The sequence below is a fragment of the Homalodisca vitripennis genome, chromosome X (genome assembly GCF_021130785.1).
Source record: "Homalodisca vitripennis isolate AUS2020 chromosome X, UT_GWSS_2.1, whole genome shotgun sequence".
Classification (NCBI taxonomy): Eukaryota; Metazoa; Arthropoda; class Insecta; order Hemiptera; family Cicadellidae; genus Homalodisca; species Homalodisca vitripennis.
This window is the reverse complement of record NC_060215.1, coordinates 138,632,589-138,651,784: the sequence shown is the minus strand read 5'-3', so window position 1 is coordinate 138,651,784 and position 19,196 is coordinate 138,632,589. Positions and strand designations below refer to the sequence as shown.

Below are 19,196 nucleotides of genomic sequence, written 5' to 3'. Positions count from 1 at the left end.
GTGTCCTTAAAATTTAAAATAAATAATTTAAATTTGTTACAAAAGGTAATTCCTGTACTATAAATATGTTCTTTTCCTTGTTTTGAGGATGAATCAGATATAAACCAGACTTCTGTTTTTACAGCGGACAAAATATCTAATGGTCACCAATACAGTTATTTTAGACATTAGTAAAGGAAAACTAATCTTCTGTACTTCGTAATTGGAGATGAACGGTATTACACAGCCACAACCGAGGAAAGAAGTACGCATTTAGCACGAATTCGTCATATAAGCTTTTGGCAAATAAGTGGAGGAAAGATAGAAAAGAAAATTTTTGTGCAGATTCCGTAATTGGTGCTTAAATGAGAACATTGATTTACGGTAAGATAAAATATCACTATATTTCTGAATAAGAAATTATTGTAAACTCCTTATTACAAGCTTGATAATAATGAACTGCTGACTTAATTGTGGAGATAAGTTTACATAATTTCCCTTCCACTATACTTCTATGTAACTGACCACTTCACTCAACTGCGGAAACAAAAGTCTCGTTTTTGTCTCTATCACATTCTTTTCATTCAAAAGAAAAAGTAGTAACCTCCACTATCTATATAGTTTTGTAAAATAACAGTAACAACTATAAACTTATATGTTTTCATTTGATACCGCGATTCAGCTACAATATTATTATAACTTTTCAAAAATAAATAATGCTCTGATAAAAAATTATTGTTAGAAGTGATTTTAAGTTATAATGTTGGATTTTTTAAACTCTAAATAGCTTATAATCTTTAGTTTGGCATAATTTAAAATTAAAATTCAGGGTTCTTTGTGAATGTCACATTTAGTGGCCATTTTGAAACTCCTCACTAAAATGTTATATTAGACATTTTTTAGATTTGAAATTGTCAGTTTCTAAAACAACTTGTATTATAAGACAGTTAATCATTTACATAAACTTTATTATTGCATTATGAACCTATGTTTTGTGGGAGGGGAGTATAAAATTACTTGAACTTTTTTTGTATTAATTATGTTTCGTAGAAGCTCAAGTATATTGGGTGATATACCCAAGTAATACGTATGCATTAAAAACAAAGAAAAATATGTATAAACATGTTTATAACATTTTACTTTACACTTTACACGATTTTTGTCCTAGTTTCAAACAAGTGACTTTGCTTGCCAAATGGGAAAATCAAATGGAATAGCAAATAAAAATGCATGTGCTACAGAATTTAGGTTTTGAATCAAATTTAGCACATTGCTGGAATATTCTTAAATCTAGCCTATTACTTGAAACTAAAACAATGTAGAATGAAAGTTGTTTTCCTTTTCTAGGTGATTTCATCTCCACGTCCAATGAAGAAATGTTTCATATTTTGTTTTTTAATCGTGTTGTTTATTTAAAAACATAAAACTAGTAAGGGTTTGAACTACAAAATGATGCCAGAGAATTTACCAAGGTTAAATAGTTTTTAATGAGGGGTTAACAACAGATAATCACATAAATTCATTGAAATAGTTGAGGAATTTCAGCATGCTTTGGATAATTCAGATAAGTTTCGTTTGAGGTGTTAGCTACTTTAATAAATCGGGAATGCACACTTGATTTGTTACCTCAGCTTATTGCAAGAATACATTAATTAGTAATTCAGGAAAAAAACCATGACTATGATCATCAAGCAAGAACAATCCAGTGACTGGAAAGTGAATGCCTACTGGTATGGTTTAACACGAGCTTGTGCTTTATTCATATCTTACCGTTTGCATGCAGCTTTACAATCCGTGGTCCACTAGCTTAGAGCCAGAATCTGGGGGTAGTTGCAACGATAACGGGCTAGACACAGTTCTAAAGTGACCAGTTGTTTGTGTCTCCAGATCCATCTCAGATCACAGAACTACTGAGTAAGACCATAGCCGACGCCCACGCCAGAACCTGCCTCTACTCCTTGGAACACATCCACAGTATGTTCCGAAAACCTCAAGACGTAACCAAAATCATGTATTACAAAGAACTGGTTTGTATCTACAATACATATGCTTAGTGGAGAAGTAGTTATGTAAGCTCAATAAAACGTTTAGTGAGTTAATCATTTAACATCTAAGGAAAAATATTACATTTGATAACAATTAATAGATTTAATCTCATGAAGTGTTATAATACTGCCTTATTATTGAAAATTATTCCTATTTGCTTTGAACTTTTCATATTTGCTAACCAGAGTTATCCAAAACTATTCTTGTGTTTTGATTAAGAAAAAATTACAAATTTGTTGCCCCTTATTTTATCCCTATGTAAATTTGGTTATTGAATGTCTTTTCTTTTGTGATATTGTTGGTTTTTAAGACCTGAGCCAAAATCGCTGTATTTACAGAAACCAAATTTATATATGATGTGTGTGCCCATGGCTTTCCGTAACTTTTTTTAGATTTAGCCGATTATTTTTTGCAGTAGGTCATAGAAACCATTTTTAAAGCATTTTCTAAATTATTTGTTAAGGAATCCCTTTTGGGACTAGATCGTCCTTAAAATACAAGGAGTATGTATTTCAGTGGGGAGGGAGCTCAAAGCCTATGGATACATCCCATTCAAGTCTCTATTATCAGTTAAGATATAAATGAACTCACACGCTTGTTTCAAAGAGCCTCGCTCTTTCATCAGAGTTAATGTCTCCAGAAACAGTTTTGGTGATTCTGAAATAAGAAAATTTATATTCTATAAAAATACAATGTAGTGTATTGAGAGGTTTTTAGTCATAGAGGTATAATTCTATTAGTAACATTACGGTTAAAAAGTTTGGAAGCATACACCAAGATGGCCGCAAGTATAGCCAAGTCTTAACTGAAATATGCATTTTTACCTAAAAGAATATAAATTCTTAATAGCTTTGTAGAGCCTCATCAGAGTTACAAAACACTATTTCCTCTCTCATACAATTATAATGGATAAATTATCAGACTTTCTTTGTAAAATGTTGTGTATATTGTGTTTCATTATATCACTAATATTGTAAAATTTACGTAAAATCTTTGAATAGTGAGTTTTTCTTTTTACCTCAAAAAGATTCACAAAAATGTATGCAGCTGAAAATCGAGTTATGTTTTAATTGCAATTTTTTAATATGAAGCATAAACAGACTTTTCAAAAGTTAGATAGGGCATATACTTATTTATTTTGTTTTTCTTGATTTTTATACAAAATAGCCATATACAAGACATGAAACTGAAACTGTTTAAGTTTGATTTACTCAGCTTCTAAATATCACTAGCTAAGTTACAGTTATACACCGGCTCTTAGCCACATTTATGTTGTCTTGACATCATTCACCTATAAGCCTAGCGGAATAATATTAGGTTAGCAAGGATGGTGTATCTAAGTTTTTTTTTAAATATTTGTTTTTTATTTTCTAAATTTTAAATTCTGATATCGTAAAAGACATAAAACCAATGGTAGAAACTACCTTGTTTCACAGTCATAACCACTGCAGTGAACCTTCAACTTGTAGATTTCCCCCTGACAACTGATGTGTTTTGTGTGTTTAGCCGCATGAACAACTATGGCTGGAGTGCGCCCAGAAACTGACAACTGTCATCCAACAAATCATCGAGTTCGCCAAGATGGTCCCGGGTTTCATGAAGCTCACTCAAGATGACCAGATAGTACTTCTTAAAGCTGGTAAGTGTAAACATAGAAACTGAAATTTGTAAATTGGTGATGAAAAATCAAGTTTTATCACATTTTCTAATGTTAAATTACCAGCTACGAGTGCATTAGCAATCATACACATTTATTGAGCGAGGCACTGGAATAAAACAGGGAGGAAATATAATGAAAAGTAGCATAACTCTCAGTTCTTTATTTAATGTATATTGGAGAGAAATGTATTAAAAAATTAACACGTTTATAGACGTTCCATTTTTGTGTTATAGCAACAGAAATCCAAGAGTTTTAAAACTGGTATCGGCTGTCTTCTTAAGATTTCAAACCATAAACACAGAAGGTTTAACATTCAAATGCATAGGGTTTGAAATATGAAGAAGAGGGCAGTAACAACTAGTAAATATTGGTGATCAATATGACATTATGTCCGTAAAATGTTTAGAAATTCTATTTCAAAACTGAACCATAATTCTAAAATCATATTGCCTATCTTGTCTCATTGACCCTAACCTCCAATTATAACTTTCAGGGAGTTTTGAGCTGGCCATTCTGCGTATGAGCCGTTACTACGAGTTGAGCCAGGATGCTGTCCTGTTTGCAGAGTGTTGTATCGAAATTAACCTCCAATTAATTATAACTTTCAGGGAGTTTTGAGCTGGCCATTCTGCGTATGAGCCGTTACTACGAGTTGAGCCAGGATGCTGTCCTGTTTGCAGAGTGTTGTATCGAAATTAACCTCCAATTATAACTTTCAGGGAGTTTTGAGCTGGCCATTCTGCGTATGAGCCGTTACTACGAGTTGAGCCAGGATGCTGTCCTGTTTGCAGAGTGTTGTATCGAAATTAACCTCCAATTATAACTTTCAGGGAGTTTTGAGCTGGCCATTCTGCGTATGAGCCGTTACTACGAGTTGAGCCAGGATGCTGTCCTGTGTACGGATTCACTTTTGCCACGGGAAGCGTTCTTCACCACCGACCAAAGCGAGCAGAAGCTGGTGTCACTCGCATTCGACGTGGCCAGAGGAGTTGCAGAACTCAAACTCACAGAAACAGAGCTGGCGCTCTACTCAGCTGTTGTGCTGCTCTCTCCTGGTAAGTCACAGTGTATACAGATATCTTATTTTCTCCTGCCAAGAATATAAGGTGGAGCTATTATTTATTGTGCTTGAGGAGAAAAAGGCTTTTCAATTCAATTCAAATTAACTTTATTCAAGATTTAAAAAATGTATACATACAGTATAAATACAGAATAGCGTCAACTATTATATTACAATATGGCTATTTAGTGACTACATAAATCATGAAATAAAGAAGTTTACCTCAAAATGTTATGTAAATGACAACATTGATTTTACAATTTGGTTACTATTTATAATATGTCATATTAACTAATAAATTGTAAGATAAACTGTGTTACCTCAAAATATTCTTTAAATGAGTATACTGATTTTTCAATTAAAAATTATTTTAACTTTGTATTAAATATGCAAATTTGTTAAATTTCTAGAAACTTTTTTGGAAGAAATAACAAGAATTTGGATCCTGTAGCTGTGGGATTTTTATTAAAAAGTTCTAAGTATGTTTTGAGATTGATGGATAATTTCTATGGTGATGTTATAATCATGATTTGCTCCTAATTTAGGTATACTATCTTCATTTGATTTCACAAGCATGATAGTTTGAAAAATATATAGACCATATACGGTAAGGATTCTTAATTTATAAAAATGCTGTTTGACAGATTCATTGCGTTCCAAATTTAACATTATTCTAATACCTTCTTTTTTGGTGAAGAATTCAGTCTAGATTCCTTTTTGTTGTAGCTCCATACATGCTTATACCATAAGACATGTGTGAATTGATTAATGCAAAATTTGGGGAGGCCATCTTGGTGGGAAATTCATTATTCATTGTTCCACTTCATGGAAACAATTAATGGGATTGTCAGAATGTACCTTTCTTATAAACACATATAATCCTATGCATACAAGTTTATACATCTTTGTGTATAAATATACGGGGTGCCACAAAAAGAACGCTAGGATTTGAGTAGCATAGTGTCAGTGGAGTGGATCTGTCATTGACCACTGAGCGACACCATTTTGTAGGCCAGCTCGTCCAGTTTTAAAAGCAATGGCGCAATGGACCATGTAACATCGGGTATTTGCTGGTGAACAGTATTTCAAATCATACGAATGTATCATCAATGTTCAACGAAGCTTTTGTAGAGAGTTTAATGTCGAGTGCAATAGTTCGATTCCTGATCACAACATGATACATCGTTGGGTAAGTACGTTTCGTGCAACAAGATCGGTTACAAAGAATAAACCAACTGATCATCCTCTTAGAGCGCAAACATCACAAACTTCAGAGCTTCAGTTCTTAACTGCTCGACTGGATGGCGTGTTTTGACCTAGGGGATATCACATCGATCGCTACAGCGCATCCTGTCATGTGAGTTGAAATTCTATCCCAACAAGATCATGATTGTTCAGAAGCTTTACGAATGTTTTGATCAACCAAGAAGTTTTTGTAAGACACTGCTTGATTTCGTTGCAAATAATAATAAGGCTTTAATGATGAGTGATTTGAATGGATCTGTAAACAAGCAGAATCGACACTATTGGGCAACTAACAATTCACAAGAAATGCCAAAACAACTGCAGTCTTTAGGTTACGGTGTGGTTTGGGGTCCTGAAAATTGGTATTGTTAGACCTTATATTTTGAAGACAGTGCTGCAACTATCACAGTTAATTTTTAACGTTGTTAGGAAATGGTACGCAGGATGGAGCTACAGCCCACACGAGTAATACATCTATGGAAGTCATTAGAGAAATGTTTCCTAATCACGTGATTTCACGTCTCGGTGATCTCCGTTGGCCTGCTCGCTCACCAACGTGCAACTTCTTCTTATTAAATAACTTGAAATTCAAAGAGTATTGTCTTAAACCTCATTCACTTGAAAATTTGATGGCTGCAATACGCAAAGGAATGTGTACTAACATAGAATGACACAATTTTTATGATGTTACAATTTTTTTAATAACTAAGCACTTTGGAATTCGTAATGCGAATCCTCAAAATGCAAAATGTTTACTGATTGTTTCGATGTTAATACAATTTTTCTGTGATTAAAATAAACCTATAGTATTTTAAAATACATGCGTTCTTTTGCATCACCCTGTATATAACAATTATTCTTCCTCTTTTTCATGCTTGTTAGGCAAGGGAAGGAAGAGATGACTCACGTCATATAGAGACTAAAATAAAAAAAAAACAGATGACACCAACGAAATGTCAGTATGATTACTTGAGTATTGCCTTAGACACATGTTGACACCTCTTACCAAATTGATCTATTTGTCATTTGAAACGAGACTGTCCCTTGTTTTTTTTAAGACAGCCAAAGTGATTCAAATATTAAAAAGGGCGGTTCTTGACTCATAAGAAAGCAAATTTACCAAAGTCATTGTCATCAAATTCTGCCTTTGACCATATGAAGATGTACTGTCGCCTACTGTCTTTATGGTTTCTTTTTAGAGGAAATAACTGCATAAGTTTCCTAGGATATTCAATGAGAGAGGACTGACTTTGGATGACCACATTGTTAATGTCTCTGCTTAAGTTATCTCTGGTATAAAGCTCTTCATCGCCTAGCAAAATTCTGATTCTCAGAAGTCTTCAAAATGGCCTACTATGGCATAATACACTCACATTTTGTACATACAGTGAGATTTGGAGAAGTTGTGCCAAAAGCAAAATGGAGAGTGTTTTATTTTCACAAAAAAACACACAGTATTTTCTTTTCAAATTCAGAAAAGACTATCAAAATTACTGGAAAGTTTAACCATAGTGAGATGTGCAGTGAATATTTCAAGGAACTGAGGAAGTTCTGCTCTGTCTCTTATTTAAATATCCATGTATTGCCAATGAAGACGTATTTTGGTTTGCTGCAGGAATGTTCATCATTATGGCATTATGGCATGGGATGTTCAGCATTTTTGACAGGGGCTATGTCCAAAAACATTCATGATGAGCCACTGGGTTGTCTGAAAGATGGAGGATCTTAGGTAGATTGACTTTTGCGGGAGAGAATTTCATCAATCCATCATAACCCACCAACTCATTTCCTCCCCCTCATTACTGCATTTCTGTGAGATTTGTAATTTTTGTAGTACTTCTTTGAACATGCTGAAACTCTTAATGTTACAGATCGGCAAGGGCTGAAGGGGCTGGCTGAGATAACACGACTGGGGCAGGCATGTCTGCGCGCTCTGCGTACGGAACTGGAACGGAACCATACGATGCCCATCAAGGGTGATGTCACAGTCTGTGATGCTCTCATGAATAAAATACCTACGCTTAGGTGAGCACTTTACTGTATAAATTCTTGAAATTGTTATGTTGTTTCTTTGTACCATCTTGGAAGAAGTGTTGGAAGAATATTGACAAACTTTTACCCAGTGTGCTATCCTTGACACAGGCTGACTTTCTACTATAATAGAAAGAGCTCATTTCTCAAATATGTCTTAGAAATTAGTGATTCCCAGTACCGAAAGTTAGCTAGAGTATTCGAGTTTACTGTCACCTTTCAAAGAGTAAATATAAGAACTACATTGAACAGTGTAACAGTAATGGTAACTAATAAATAAAATAAATAAATAATTATTTTCCAACATTTACATACGTGTTTACAATAAATGACAAACTTAGGAAGTCACTGACCAAAATCAAGTAGCTGGTCAGTGTAACAGACTAACAATACATAAATAAACAGTTTATAGCTTATAGCTTGCTCTCACATAAAAAAAACTAAAAAGTCAACAGACTGCTCTCCGCAACATCTGCACAAGGCTACAACCAAAAGAAAGACTTATAGCAGATTTTTATACAATATAAAGTGGTTATTAGAAAGTAATTAGACAATTTAAAGAATAAAAAAACAGTTAAAAAACATACATAATACATAAATACAATCTTACGTACTAAAATCATAAATAATTGTCCAAAAATGTATAAACAAATATATTAAAATAATTAAAAATTTAATTAATGTATTATATAAAATTACATACAAATATCAGAAAAATCACATACATACACATACGATAGAACATCCACCTATTCTAAAACAAACATTCACACACACATTACTATAATTATGATAGTTTTACACAATCAGGTTAAAAATGATGTAATAATAATGTAAATAATGTAATAAGTGGTTGCATAAAACTTCTTGTTAAAAAAGCGATATCAGGTTTTGTAAATAGCCAGGATTTTAGTAAGGAGCAGAATCGTTTTCAGTTACTATTCAATTTGATTTCATCAGTCATTTGATTACATAATTTTGGGCCTACATATTGAATGGACTGTCTATAGAGTTCTTTATTAACTTCAGGTAACCTGTGTTTGTTGTCTTATTATTTGATCCCTTCAAATTTGAACTCCCTCCCAGTACGGTAATCTCTGAATCTTATTGGATATTTTTCTCCTTGTTTACAGAGACCTCAGTATGCTACACATGGAAGCTCTTGCAAAGTTCAAAAGGACAACTCCTCACCTGGAATTCCCGGCACTGCACAAAGAACTATTTTCAGTGGACAGCTGAGCAACGTAAGTACACAGATTTTAGATTTAAGTACGCATCCAAAACTGAGAATAGTGATATTTTCATAAATAATATTCCTTTAGAAATTATATCCTCATTTTTTAGAGATGATGCTTTGATAGACATGAAGTTTTTCATTGCTCCATTAAGCTCTAATACTTTTTACCTTGACGTTGAAGAAGGTTAAGTTGGCCGAGATAGTGAATTTCTTGTAAACAAAGTCCACACTAACATCTTTTATGTAATGAATAGAGTTATGGAGTTTATTTACAGTGGAACATTATAAAGTATCAATCCAGAGAGTTAAGCTTTTGTTAAAACTAGTGTATTTATCTAGTTAGCAGAATGCCTTGCCTTGAAAGGCACTTTGATGGAACTGGGATTGGGGAAATAAAACGTTGAAATTCAACCACCTGTAATAAATTATAGCATTCTTGCTCATCCAGTAATTTTATTATCAACATGAACTGATGGAAACTTTGGTACTATGGACAAAATATCTATTATGAACATGAATTTATAGCAAAATTATTTCTCATTCCGAGTTTGGACCACATTTGGTGCAGAGGTTTTACACAAATGCCCTTTATTTTTATGATAATTTACTCATCATGTCACATACAATAAATAAATATTATATACTATACAGCCTATTTCATTGTTATTTTTCACACAGCCTTTACAAGCTACTCTGTAAATTATTTATAGATTGATAAGATATAATTAATTTAATGTCATTTACTTCAAATTTTTGCATAATTGTAGATAGAAAATGAAAACTTGTGTCATAATTCAATTTAAAAACTGTAAAGGAATATTTGTTAGGCAATAATAGCAATGGTTATAATTAGTAATTATAGCCTTATTCACTAGGGGTTACCTCTTCTGTACATGACTAATCGTTTCTTTTCCTTTGTGTTAACAGTAATTTCACTATCTATTTCATTGTTTATTTAAAAGTGTGCCTCTTCGCTAAGCAGTGGTTGGTATGTGGGACTTAAGAAACTACAAGGGTCTATTCACAGTTAAAATGTGGGATTTAATTATTTGACTTAAGGGTTTGAGGACTCATGAAAGTCCTCCTTCTTGTATCACAGAATGTCATGGCCAGCTCATTTCCCTTGATTTAAGCAGGTTTCCAAAATCAGTTTTTGGGGTCTTTACGATATCTTGAAATCTGTTCATTTGAAGTTTGACTGGACAAAACTCACAAAGAGATGCATAAGGTAAGTAGAAGAGGCCTTAGGAACTGTGGGAATTGAGGTGTAGCCAAAAACTGTTCATATCATAATAAATTTGCCGATTCCCACGTGGATCCGTTTATGAACTTTGATGGCAAACTTGCATGTTGTAAACAACATATACATTTACGGTAGTAGGTTTGATCCATACGAGGGCATACTGGTAGTGATCAATCCCTTCACAGTTAAAATTACAGTTAGATTCTTTTTAACCTTATTATAATGTACCGTTTTACTGGCACATGAGGGGTTAGCTTTGAAATTTAAAATAAACTTTTGTGAAGGTTTAAAAAGAATAAAAGTAAATCTTCTGAAATAAACAAAGTTCAAACTAAAATAAAACTTCTTCTCAAAAATAATAACTGGAATTAAAATTAAAATAAAAACTTCTTGATGACTTTTAAATTCAAACTTGTAATATATTCTTCACTCCCAAAATGTACAAAGTTCTTACAGCTTGTTTTTTTATTTAATTTTCAAAATTCAAAACTTTCACACTCTAATCTGATCAATTCTTCACTTTAATTTATCTTCAAAATTCAATTTTTATTTTGTTAATAATTTTCTCTACTTTACTTTATAATTATTCTTCAGTGTTAGAGATTTAAAATAAAAAAGTTCTTCAGTGTTAGAGATTTTATAAATCAAAAATATTGCTGAAAGCATGTGTAACAACCACAAAACTCTTTTAGTATTTTTACATAAAATTTTATATACATGTGCTCACTGAACCAACAAGTTTTATATTGCACAGATCAAAAGGAAAGTTCCTAAATTCCCATTAAATTTAATTTGTACAATATTTCTTTCCCAAAATTATTCCAAAATAACTAAGAATGAATATTGACTGGACTCCAGTTAAAAGGTTCACTTACCCGCAGGTTCGATGACAATTAGCAAAAAGATTTACTCTAAGCAATAATTACTCTACTCGTTACAATCACTTCCGATGAACTGAGACGGAGGTACGGCACGTCTACCTCACCCCACCTCTCAATTTCGTTATCAAACACTGCCATCTGCGATGCGCGCCTCGCCGATAGCAGCCTCTTTTGTACAGTCCAGCCCTTATCATTCATATGGGCCTACTCCTTCCACCGGTAATCCAGTTACCCAAGAATTATTATTTAATACAATCTGTACAATAATTTTGCTGAACTATTCAGGGTCTCAACTCGTCTGAAGCTGTCCACACAAATATGTAAGTTAATGTGTTTGTCATCAAAAACAAATATTTTTTCATCAGTCTTCTTACAAATTTCATAGATTTCTTGACGGAATTGAATATAGACAGGCTGAATGATAATTTTCTGACATCAGTATGCAATGAACTGTCTAAGATATAATCAGTGAAGGTTCACCCAACATTGCAAGTAAGCCAGTTGAAGTGCAAAGTTCGACTCTGCCATGTTTCTTTTGTTGTGGCTTATCAACAAAGATAAGATAACAGGTCAGATATCTTTTGTATAGGCTTCATAATTCAGCTGTGGTTGCTGAGTTGCCACTGGCTTCCGACTGACCTTTACACTTTAGTGTATCAATCTTACTGATTGTACTGTAACTGATTGTTGTTCACGCCACTGTTGTGTTTGCAGGTGTACCAACGATAGTCAGACTGTGAGCAGCATGCTGAGTTGCCACTCGCTTCTGATACAACAAGCCCTCGACTGTGTGTATCAACAAGACTAGCCTCCACACTTTAGTGTACCCATCAAATAATTCAGTGAACTCTGAAAGCAGTGCAACGAGTGTTTTTGAACACCATGACAACGCTAAAATTAAGTTTTTTTATATTAGCTATAATTTAATTGTTATTCTTACTGTAGTAATATTTGAATGGATGTTGGGAATGGGTTCTTACTAACACATCTTGTTTTAAAAGAAGAGGAACTAGGAGTCACATGTATGCCTCCAAGGGCCGAGTGATAGCTAAGCTAGATATTTTGTAAAGTACTGTATTAGTATATAGTTCTGTTACGCCTAGGAACTGAGCTGAGCTAATTTTCCTTCCAGTAAAGTTTATTACTTGTTATTTTGATTATTTGAAAGCGTAAGCTACACGGGCACGGGAGCTGCTGTAACTCGTGTCGTGTCAGTCGAGTCGAGGTGTCTCCGACAGTTAACTCGTCTTGTTTTGTATTTTTGTACATATTATCTTATTTAAAGAGAAATCTAGATTGTTGTGAGTTTGTGTATGTCAAGTTTTACCTTGTAGCAACTCCATTGTTAATAATATAAGTAAACTGGAAAGGGGATTAAAATATTTTCAAGTTTGTTAAATATATGGATAAATATATATATAATATTTATATGGAATTATCTGTGATGTTGTTACATTTGTTGAACTGGTACGAAGAATTACCTCAGCTCGTCTAGACTTCCTACGAGTAAAGTACAGATAATTTAGAATAGTTTGATATCGACACAGATTTTGGACATAGTTAATTATTCTATTTGACTTTTAAAATGATACATCTCGACTTGTTGTGTTTTTAATAATATTTAATATCGGGTGAATGTAGAGTTTTGTAAAACCAAGCCATAAACGCTTTTCGGCCAGAGCGATCGCTTTTCATTCACTGTCGTCTTCATCAGTCCACTTCCATTTTGTTCTCTTAGACAAGGCCTTCAAAGATTTCTACTAACGGAGTGAGATTTGAATGATACGTTCACCTCAATACTTTTTCCGAGTCCCATCGACAGTTCGTTTCAACTCAAAACGTAAGAACCGCGTTGATTTCATTATTATCGTTTCACCTGTCTTTACGACAAAAGTTCACTTATTCTTGAAAATGTGAAAATATATCTAAAGTAAGCTAGTTAGTAAAATTAAGTAAGGAACAATTTTTCAATGGGACGGGTTATGAGTGCGTGAATCTGTGATCCGTCTGTACAAGTGCTTGGCAGAAATTGTTTTGATAATAGTGCCGTACGATGTGATAAATACATAACGTAAGAGAACTTTTTATTTTTTTATGTATATATACCCTTGCAAAACAGAAGTGATGATTCTGTTTCACAAGACCTTGCCTGAACGCGTCGTGTAGTTATACAAGCCAGTCTTATCTGATCACAGGCGGAGCTTGACTGACCTCGAATTGATGGATACAAAATATATTGATATACATATATTTATATATTTTCTTCATATAATGACTGATTAAGAAGATGTTTAATTGGCCACCCTCCCTTGTGTATAGTGTGTATAAACATTGATGAAATTAATTTGTGAGAACACAAAGATCAGTAATAAAGTACGATTATGTAATAGGAAGATGGATTGTTCATATTTTTTATTAGCTGCCACAGAGTGTTGTTTCTTCATATGGACCATTCCGACAACTGCCTTATCACATCAGCTCTGATCCAGATGTTATTGCCTCTTTTCAGATACTTTTTCAATAAAATAAAATGAGATCATTTTACAAAGTATAGCATTTTTATCTGCACTGATAATATAGGAAATATTAAAATGAATTATTTTATATGAATCCATGATTACTACAACGATAAAATACGCACATTTTCGGCATTTTTAAACCTTCTTCAGTCACTGTTCTTTAGACCGCTCGATTATAAAAGTTTAAGTTCTTTAAACCATCAGATATGTTTGTTTCCAATATATTAGTGCTCATTGTCACACATTGGCATCATTCTGATAAATATTTAAAATTAATTTGCCAATATATTCTAATTATATATTATACAAGTATTGCAATGACCCCGAATCCTTACACGAATGCACATCCTTGACTTGGTTTATAGGATCAAATAAGACACTGTGACAGCTAGTTATATGTTGAATTAGGTAAGAGTGAAATTCATGTTGGTCATAAAATTCTTACAGTTAAGAAATATAGATATAAATAATTATATACTGTTAAAGGGACAAAAATGTATGATAAGTTGGAGGGAAATAGTTTATGTGACATATCATGGTTTGAAATAGGGGGGAAACGGAACATATTATTTGGTATGATTTTCAGTCTATTATTGCATAAATATGTGGTTTGTTTTCATTTGAGCAATGTATGTGTATAGTATGGACGGAAGTGGTGGATATCTGTTGTTAGATTGTAGTATTTTCATTAATAAAATTTGCTTTTACAGTCGATTAAATTGATAAACACCGATGAAATAGTTAGTAGTGAGTGATTGGACCAGTCGGAGTCGACTAATATTGTAGTAAATAGTGATAAGACTTGAGGTGCCTCCTGGTCGGTTCCATGTTTTATTTTTCTCATGCCGTGACTCTTGCATACATTCACAGAAAACATAAGCTTTTACATGTTTATATCTTGTTCAATGTACTTTTCAGAAATGTCTCTTTGTAAAATTGTGTTATGTTTTAAGTATCTCTGTGTAATACATAGATATTTTAAGTAGGTGATATAATCTATTAATCTAAATTTATTTCTATCTCCAGTATAAACTGTGCAAAAGACTTTTAAGCAAAGACTGCAAAAGCTCTATTAGAAAGTCCTATGAGTACAATTGTGATCAAAGTAAGTTAACTTAGAAATTGTGAATATTACTGTTTTATTATCAGTATTCACTTTGCGTTTGTACTTAAATTTCCACTGCCATTGTACTTTTCACTTGACTTAGGACCAGACTTTAAAACTTACACGATCTTGTTTGTTTTACAATAGAAAGGCGATCACTGTTATGACGTATTTTATTAGTCTTATTTTTGTGCACTGAGAGAAGCGTGTGTATCGATAGAGGTTTTATATAAGAAACGTTGGAAGTACGCGTATGTAACGTAATGTACTGATTAGAGTACCTGTGATGTGTGGTGTCGCCAAGAGTGCTTTGCATTGTGCTGTGACAATAGATATAGAGCCGTGCGGTGGCGTGTCGAGCGCCGCGTCGCGTATGGTCCTGCTCCCGCAAGTGTCTTACGCAGGCAATGTCTTATGAAACACTCTACTTCTATTGTTAATCATTCTTCAATGTTACAATGTACGCGATCATATTACCTACCGTATTACTCTATAAATACCAGCTATTGTTTATATTCACCCTCACCGAGTTGAATTTATTATTTTTATATGAGCTGGAATGTATTAATTCGTATGTTAGAAATTTATTGTACGTTTATGAAATGTTATGACCGGATGAAATAATTTAATGTAAATTGTTTGTATCGGTCTCATGATCGAGTTTATTTGGGAGGATGAAATACTTTAAGCTTTATGATAATTATATTAATACCTGGCTCAGTTCTCAGTCACAGCGTATGTTCGTTCTGTAAATATTTTGTAGATATTTTGCATCAACAAAATTGGTATTTTCCCCTTGTCCAGAACAACTGTTAACTGACAAATGTGTTATATAAGTTCAATAAATATGTTTATTGGGTCCATTCAGAAGTACAACTCTCTCATTTCACCTTGTTTCAACATTCAGCAGACTCTTTTAGATGTAAGATTCGTACAAAAACCCGAGCCTCATTGCTGAATACTCCCCACTGTTTTATGAAAATATTTAAATGTTTATTAATTCTGTTTTGTTTCAAAGCTGACTCTGACAAAGCTTTAATATTACATTTATTGGCATTGTTTATTTTTTCATTTTAAATTATAAAGATGTATCTATTCATTTGCTGACTTTCATTTCAATCCACTGGCTTACGTGTTTCATCAATCTCACCATTTTAAGGTTTTTGAAGTGAAAATAAAATAAAGTAAATTGTTCTATGTAAGGTCTGTCCGAAAAGTATCTGTCCTTGTTCGGCACACTAAAGGCAAGTCACTTTGTGGTATCAGGGACTCGAAGTACTCCTTGTATTATACTCCCTTTTATTTTTATTTTTGTTTTCTGAAATCTGGTTCATTCATGAGAGTATTCATTTTAGGAAAGAGTGAAAAATTGCATGCAAAGACTGTAAGGTAGCTGATATAGTTATGTCATATTTAACTGATAAGTGTTGCATTGATTGTACAAAAAAGCTAGAGCATTGTCATGGTGAACATAACATCCACAACTTCTCCAAAGCTGAGGCCACTTTTGCCACATGAACCAATTTGTAACTCATCTTTAAAATTACAAAAACAGTTTTTGAGATCCCAAGGTCTTCCTCCAGGTTCCAAATAATCAAACAAAAGATTTTAATCGAAAGTATAGTACGATTTTGGAGATTTGCCATTGTTATGTTACAAAAAGTATATTTATATAGGTATATAAAGGATAGTGGGATTTCGGACATCTGCCATCGTTATATGTTACAAAAGAGTATAAAATTATACTTTTATGGTAATTATAATAACGATGGCAGATGTCTGAAATCCCACTATCTTTTTAAATCATGTATTGTTAATTACAAATTTTAAACAAAGATTTAACTTAATTCCATGCAAACATTGCCAAAGTGTTAAAGATTTCTAGCAGTTCGGGTCTGCTAGAAGATGAACCAGTTGTCACTGAAATATTCATATTGTACAATTACCTGAGCAATTCTGTGCCCACTACAGTACTTCACCAGCCATTTCATTTCATCCAGTGAAATTCTCCTTCTCCAAGTCTTGAGAGTTCGCTACTATTTCTCAGTGACTGCTTTCAATGAATAGTTTAGTACAAAATGGCACGAAGTTCCATGTTAAACATCTTACTAAGCAAACATAATCAATTAAATTTTAAATCAGGATACAGGCCCTAGCTGTAGCACTCTTTGTTTCCAAATTACCTCGATATTCTAGTGAGGATGTCCTATGATCTTCTCCTTGTTGGTCCAAGGCTCCTGAATTAGTACAATTCCAAGTCCCATTCTTCACAGTAGAAGATACTCCTCCAGCATGGTGGGCATTCAACCCAGCAGGGATCACTTCTGGCTTGTTTATACCTTCCAGTTGAACCTACCACTGGGCACAGCAAAAACCGATCTGTCACAAATCTAGGCAACCTTATGGATATCCAGGAGTGGTACATCACTAACTGCAAATGTCGAGATTCTCGGTGCAAGGGCAATTCAATAGGTCTATCTACTGCGGGAGATGACTGTTGGAGTTGTTGGGGTTTGTTCCCTAACCTCAGAGGTTCTTGCTAGCCTCAACAAGGGTGTGCCACTCCCTGCCTTCCTTGACTGGAATGGTTCGATGGCAGATGGTTCAGAACTGGCCTTCCCTTCCCCCAGGAGGCGGCCCCAACCCCCAACCTTACCCATCCAGAATATCCTGTCACTCCGGAAGCAGCGCAACTAGATGCAGTTTATAAGCTTCTTGTCCTAAGAGAACAAAATAAAATGGTGGGCATTTACTTGCACAAGGCTTGAAACTTTACACTATTCAGTGTCAGTTGAAAGCTCCAGCTGCCCCCCCCCCCCACAGAATCTTCTACTCTGCGCTTGTGAGAGTGGCGAGGGTTGCCATGTTGAGGGCTGAGAGATCAAGGTAATCTTCCTTAGGATAGCTCACTTAGCATCCTATCTGCTTATTTTGAGGTGTCCAGTTGCATCTTCCCTTATGTCTTCTACACCATACATTGGAGATTTCCCCAATCTGTATTAAACCAACAAAATTTTCTTCCTAATTAAGTTATCTATTACTTATCTACTCAAAGAGCGACTAGATACCCACTGTCTTCCTTACTACATCTCATGACCTTCTATAGCCGGGTACTGAGTTCCTCGTACTGTGTCAGGGACATCAGTTCATTCTTCTTTTCCTTTGTACTTGTAGAGAATTCAGTGTTGTTAGGGTTAGGGACCCATGTTGAAGTCACTACTGAATTGAGCAGTGGTCGCTCTTCATACCAGCAGACAGTTCTATAGTAAATCCAGGGTTATGAGACCTAAGATGGTTGTCTGACTTTACAAGACCGTCCTGAGACCAATGGTTGTTTTTGGTTGTTTTGTCTGGAGGCCAAAGATAGAGGGAAACCAGCGAAGGCAGAACTTAACAGTGTCTAGCGCCTAGCTTGTCTATGTAGAGTCATGCGCTCTATCCCACGGCAGCTCTGGAAGCCTCTTATGGGCTGACTGCCCTCCCGTAAAAGTAAAGGGTGAGACAGCCCTTAGTGCAATAAGACTATTTCAAGGGAAAAATCCAAGAAAGCCAAGATACATGGCGGGCATACAATATAATCAATAACTAGAGAAATCCACATCTGCTCATATTTTGCTTGGATATAATGCCAAAACAATTCTACTTTTATCACCCATTCCAAGTGATCAAACCAGAGCGCCAAGAATGGTAGCAGATTGGCTCCTATTTTGAGAGGGGAACACAGATCTGGTACACAAATAGGGTTCTTAGAGATGAGGGGGTGGCACTGGGTATCAAATAACCAAACTTCTGGGTCCTAAGGCCCTGGATTCCTTTTCAATGTCTTTCAGGCAGAAATGCTTGCAATATATCTGTGTGTATGGATTAAATTATCTAGCCCAAAATATTTCGGATGTGGGAGGGCCCCCTTCTTATCGAGGTTCCTGAGGAAGAATTTAAGGCACTAATCTCAAGTCATGTCCTCTTGAAAAAAGGAGATGCCAGCTCTGAACCAGCCTCTCCAGTCAGAGCAGGCAAGGAGTGGCACTCCCTTATGTTGAGGCTAGCAAGAACCTCTGAGGTAAGTGAACAAACCCCACCAACTCCAACGGTCATCTCTCGCAGTAGAGTAGACCTATTAAATTGCCCTTGCACCCCAGAATCTCGATATTTACGGTTAGTGATGTGCCGCTCCTGGACATCCATAAGGT

At 34.5% G+C, this 19,196-nt stretch overlaps 1 protein-coding gene across 9 annotated transcripts in view; it reads left to right on the top strand.

Moving 5' to 3' along the window:
- LOC124369905 (probable nuclear hormone receptor HR3) overlaps nucleotides 1-16,105 on the top strand; it is a 251,296-nt gene extending 235,191 nt beyond the window's left edge. For all 9 annotated transcript variants that reach the window (XM_046828074.1, XM_046828076.1, XM_046828073.1 and 6 more), the window contains 6 exons: nucleotides 1,867-2,006; nucleotides 3,532-3,664; nucleotides 4,516-4,740; nucleotides 7,862-8,015; nucleotides 9,155-9,265; nucleotides 12,097-16,105. In XM_046828074.1, coding sequence (XP_046684030.1) covers nucleotides 1,867-2,006; nucleotides 3,532-3,664; nucleotides 4,516-4,740; nucleotides 7,862-8,015; nucleotides 9,155-9,260 — 758 coding nt within the window. In that variant the 3' untranslated portion in view covers nucleotides 9,261-9,265; nucleotides 12,097-16,105. The remainder of the gene's footprint in view (nucleotides 1-1,866; nucleotides 2,007-3,531; nucleotides 3,665-4,515; nucleotides 4,741-7,861; nucleotides 8,016-9,154; nucleotides 9,266-12,096) is intronic.
- The last annotated feature ends 3,091 nt before the right edge of the window (nucleotides 16,106-19,196 follow it).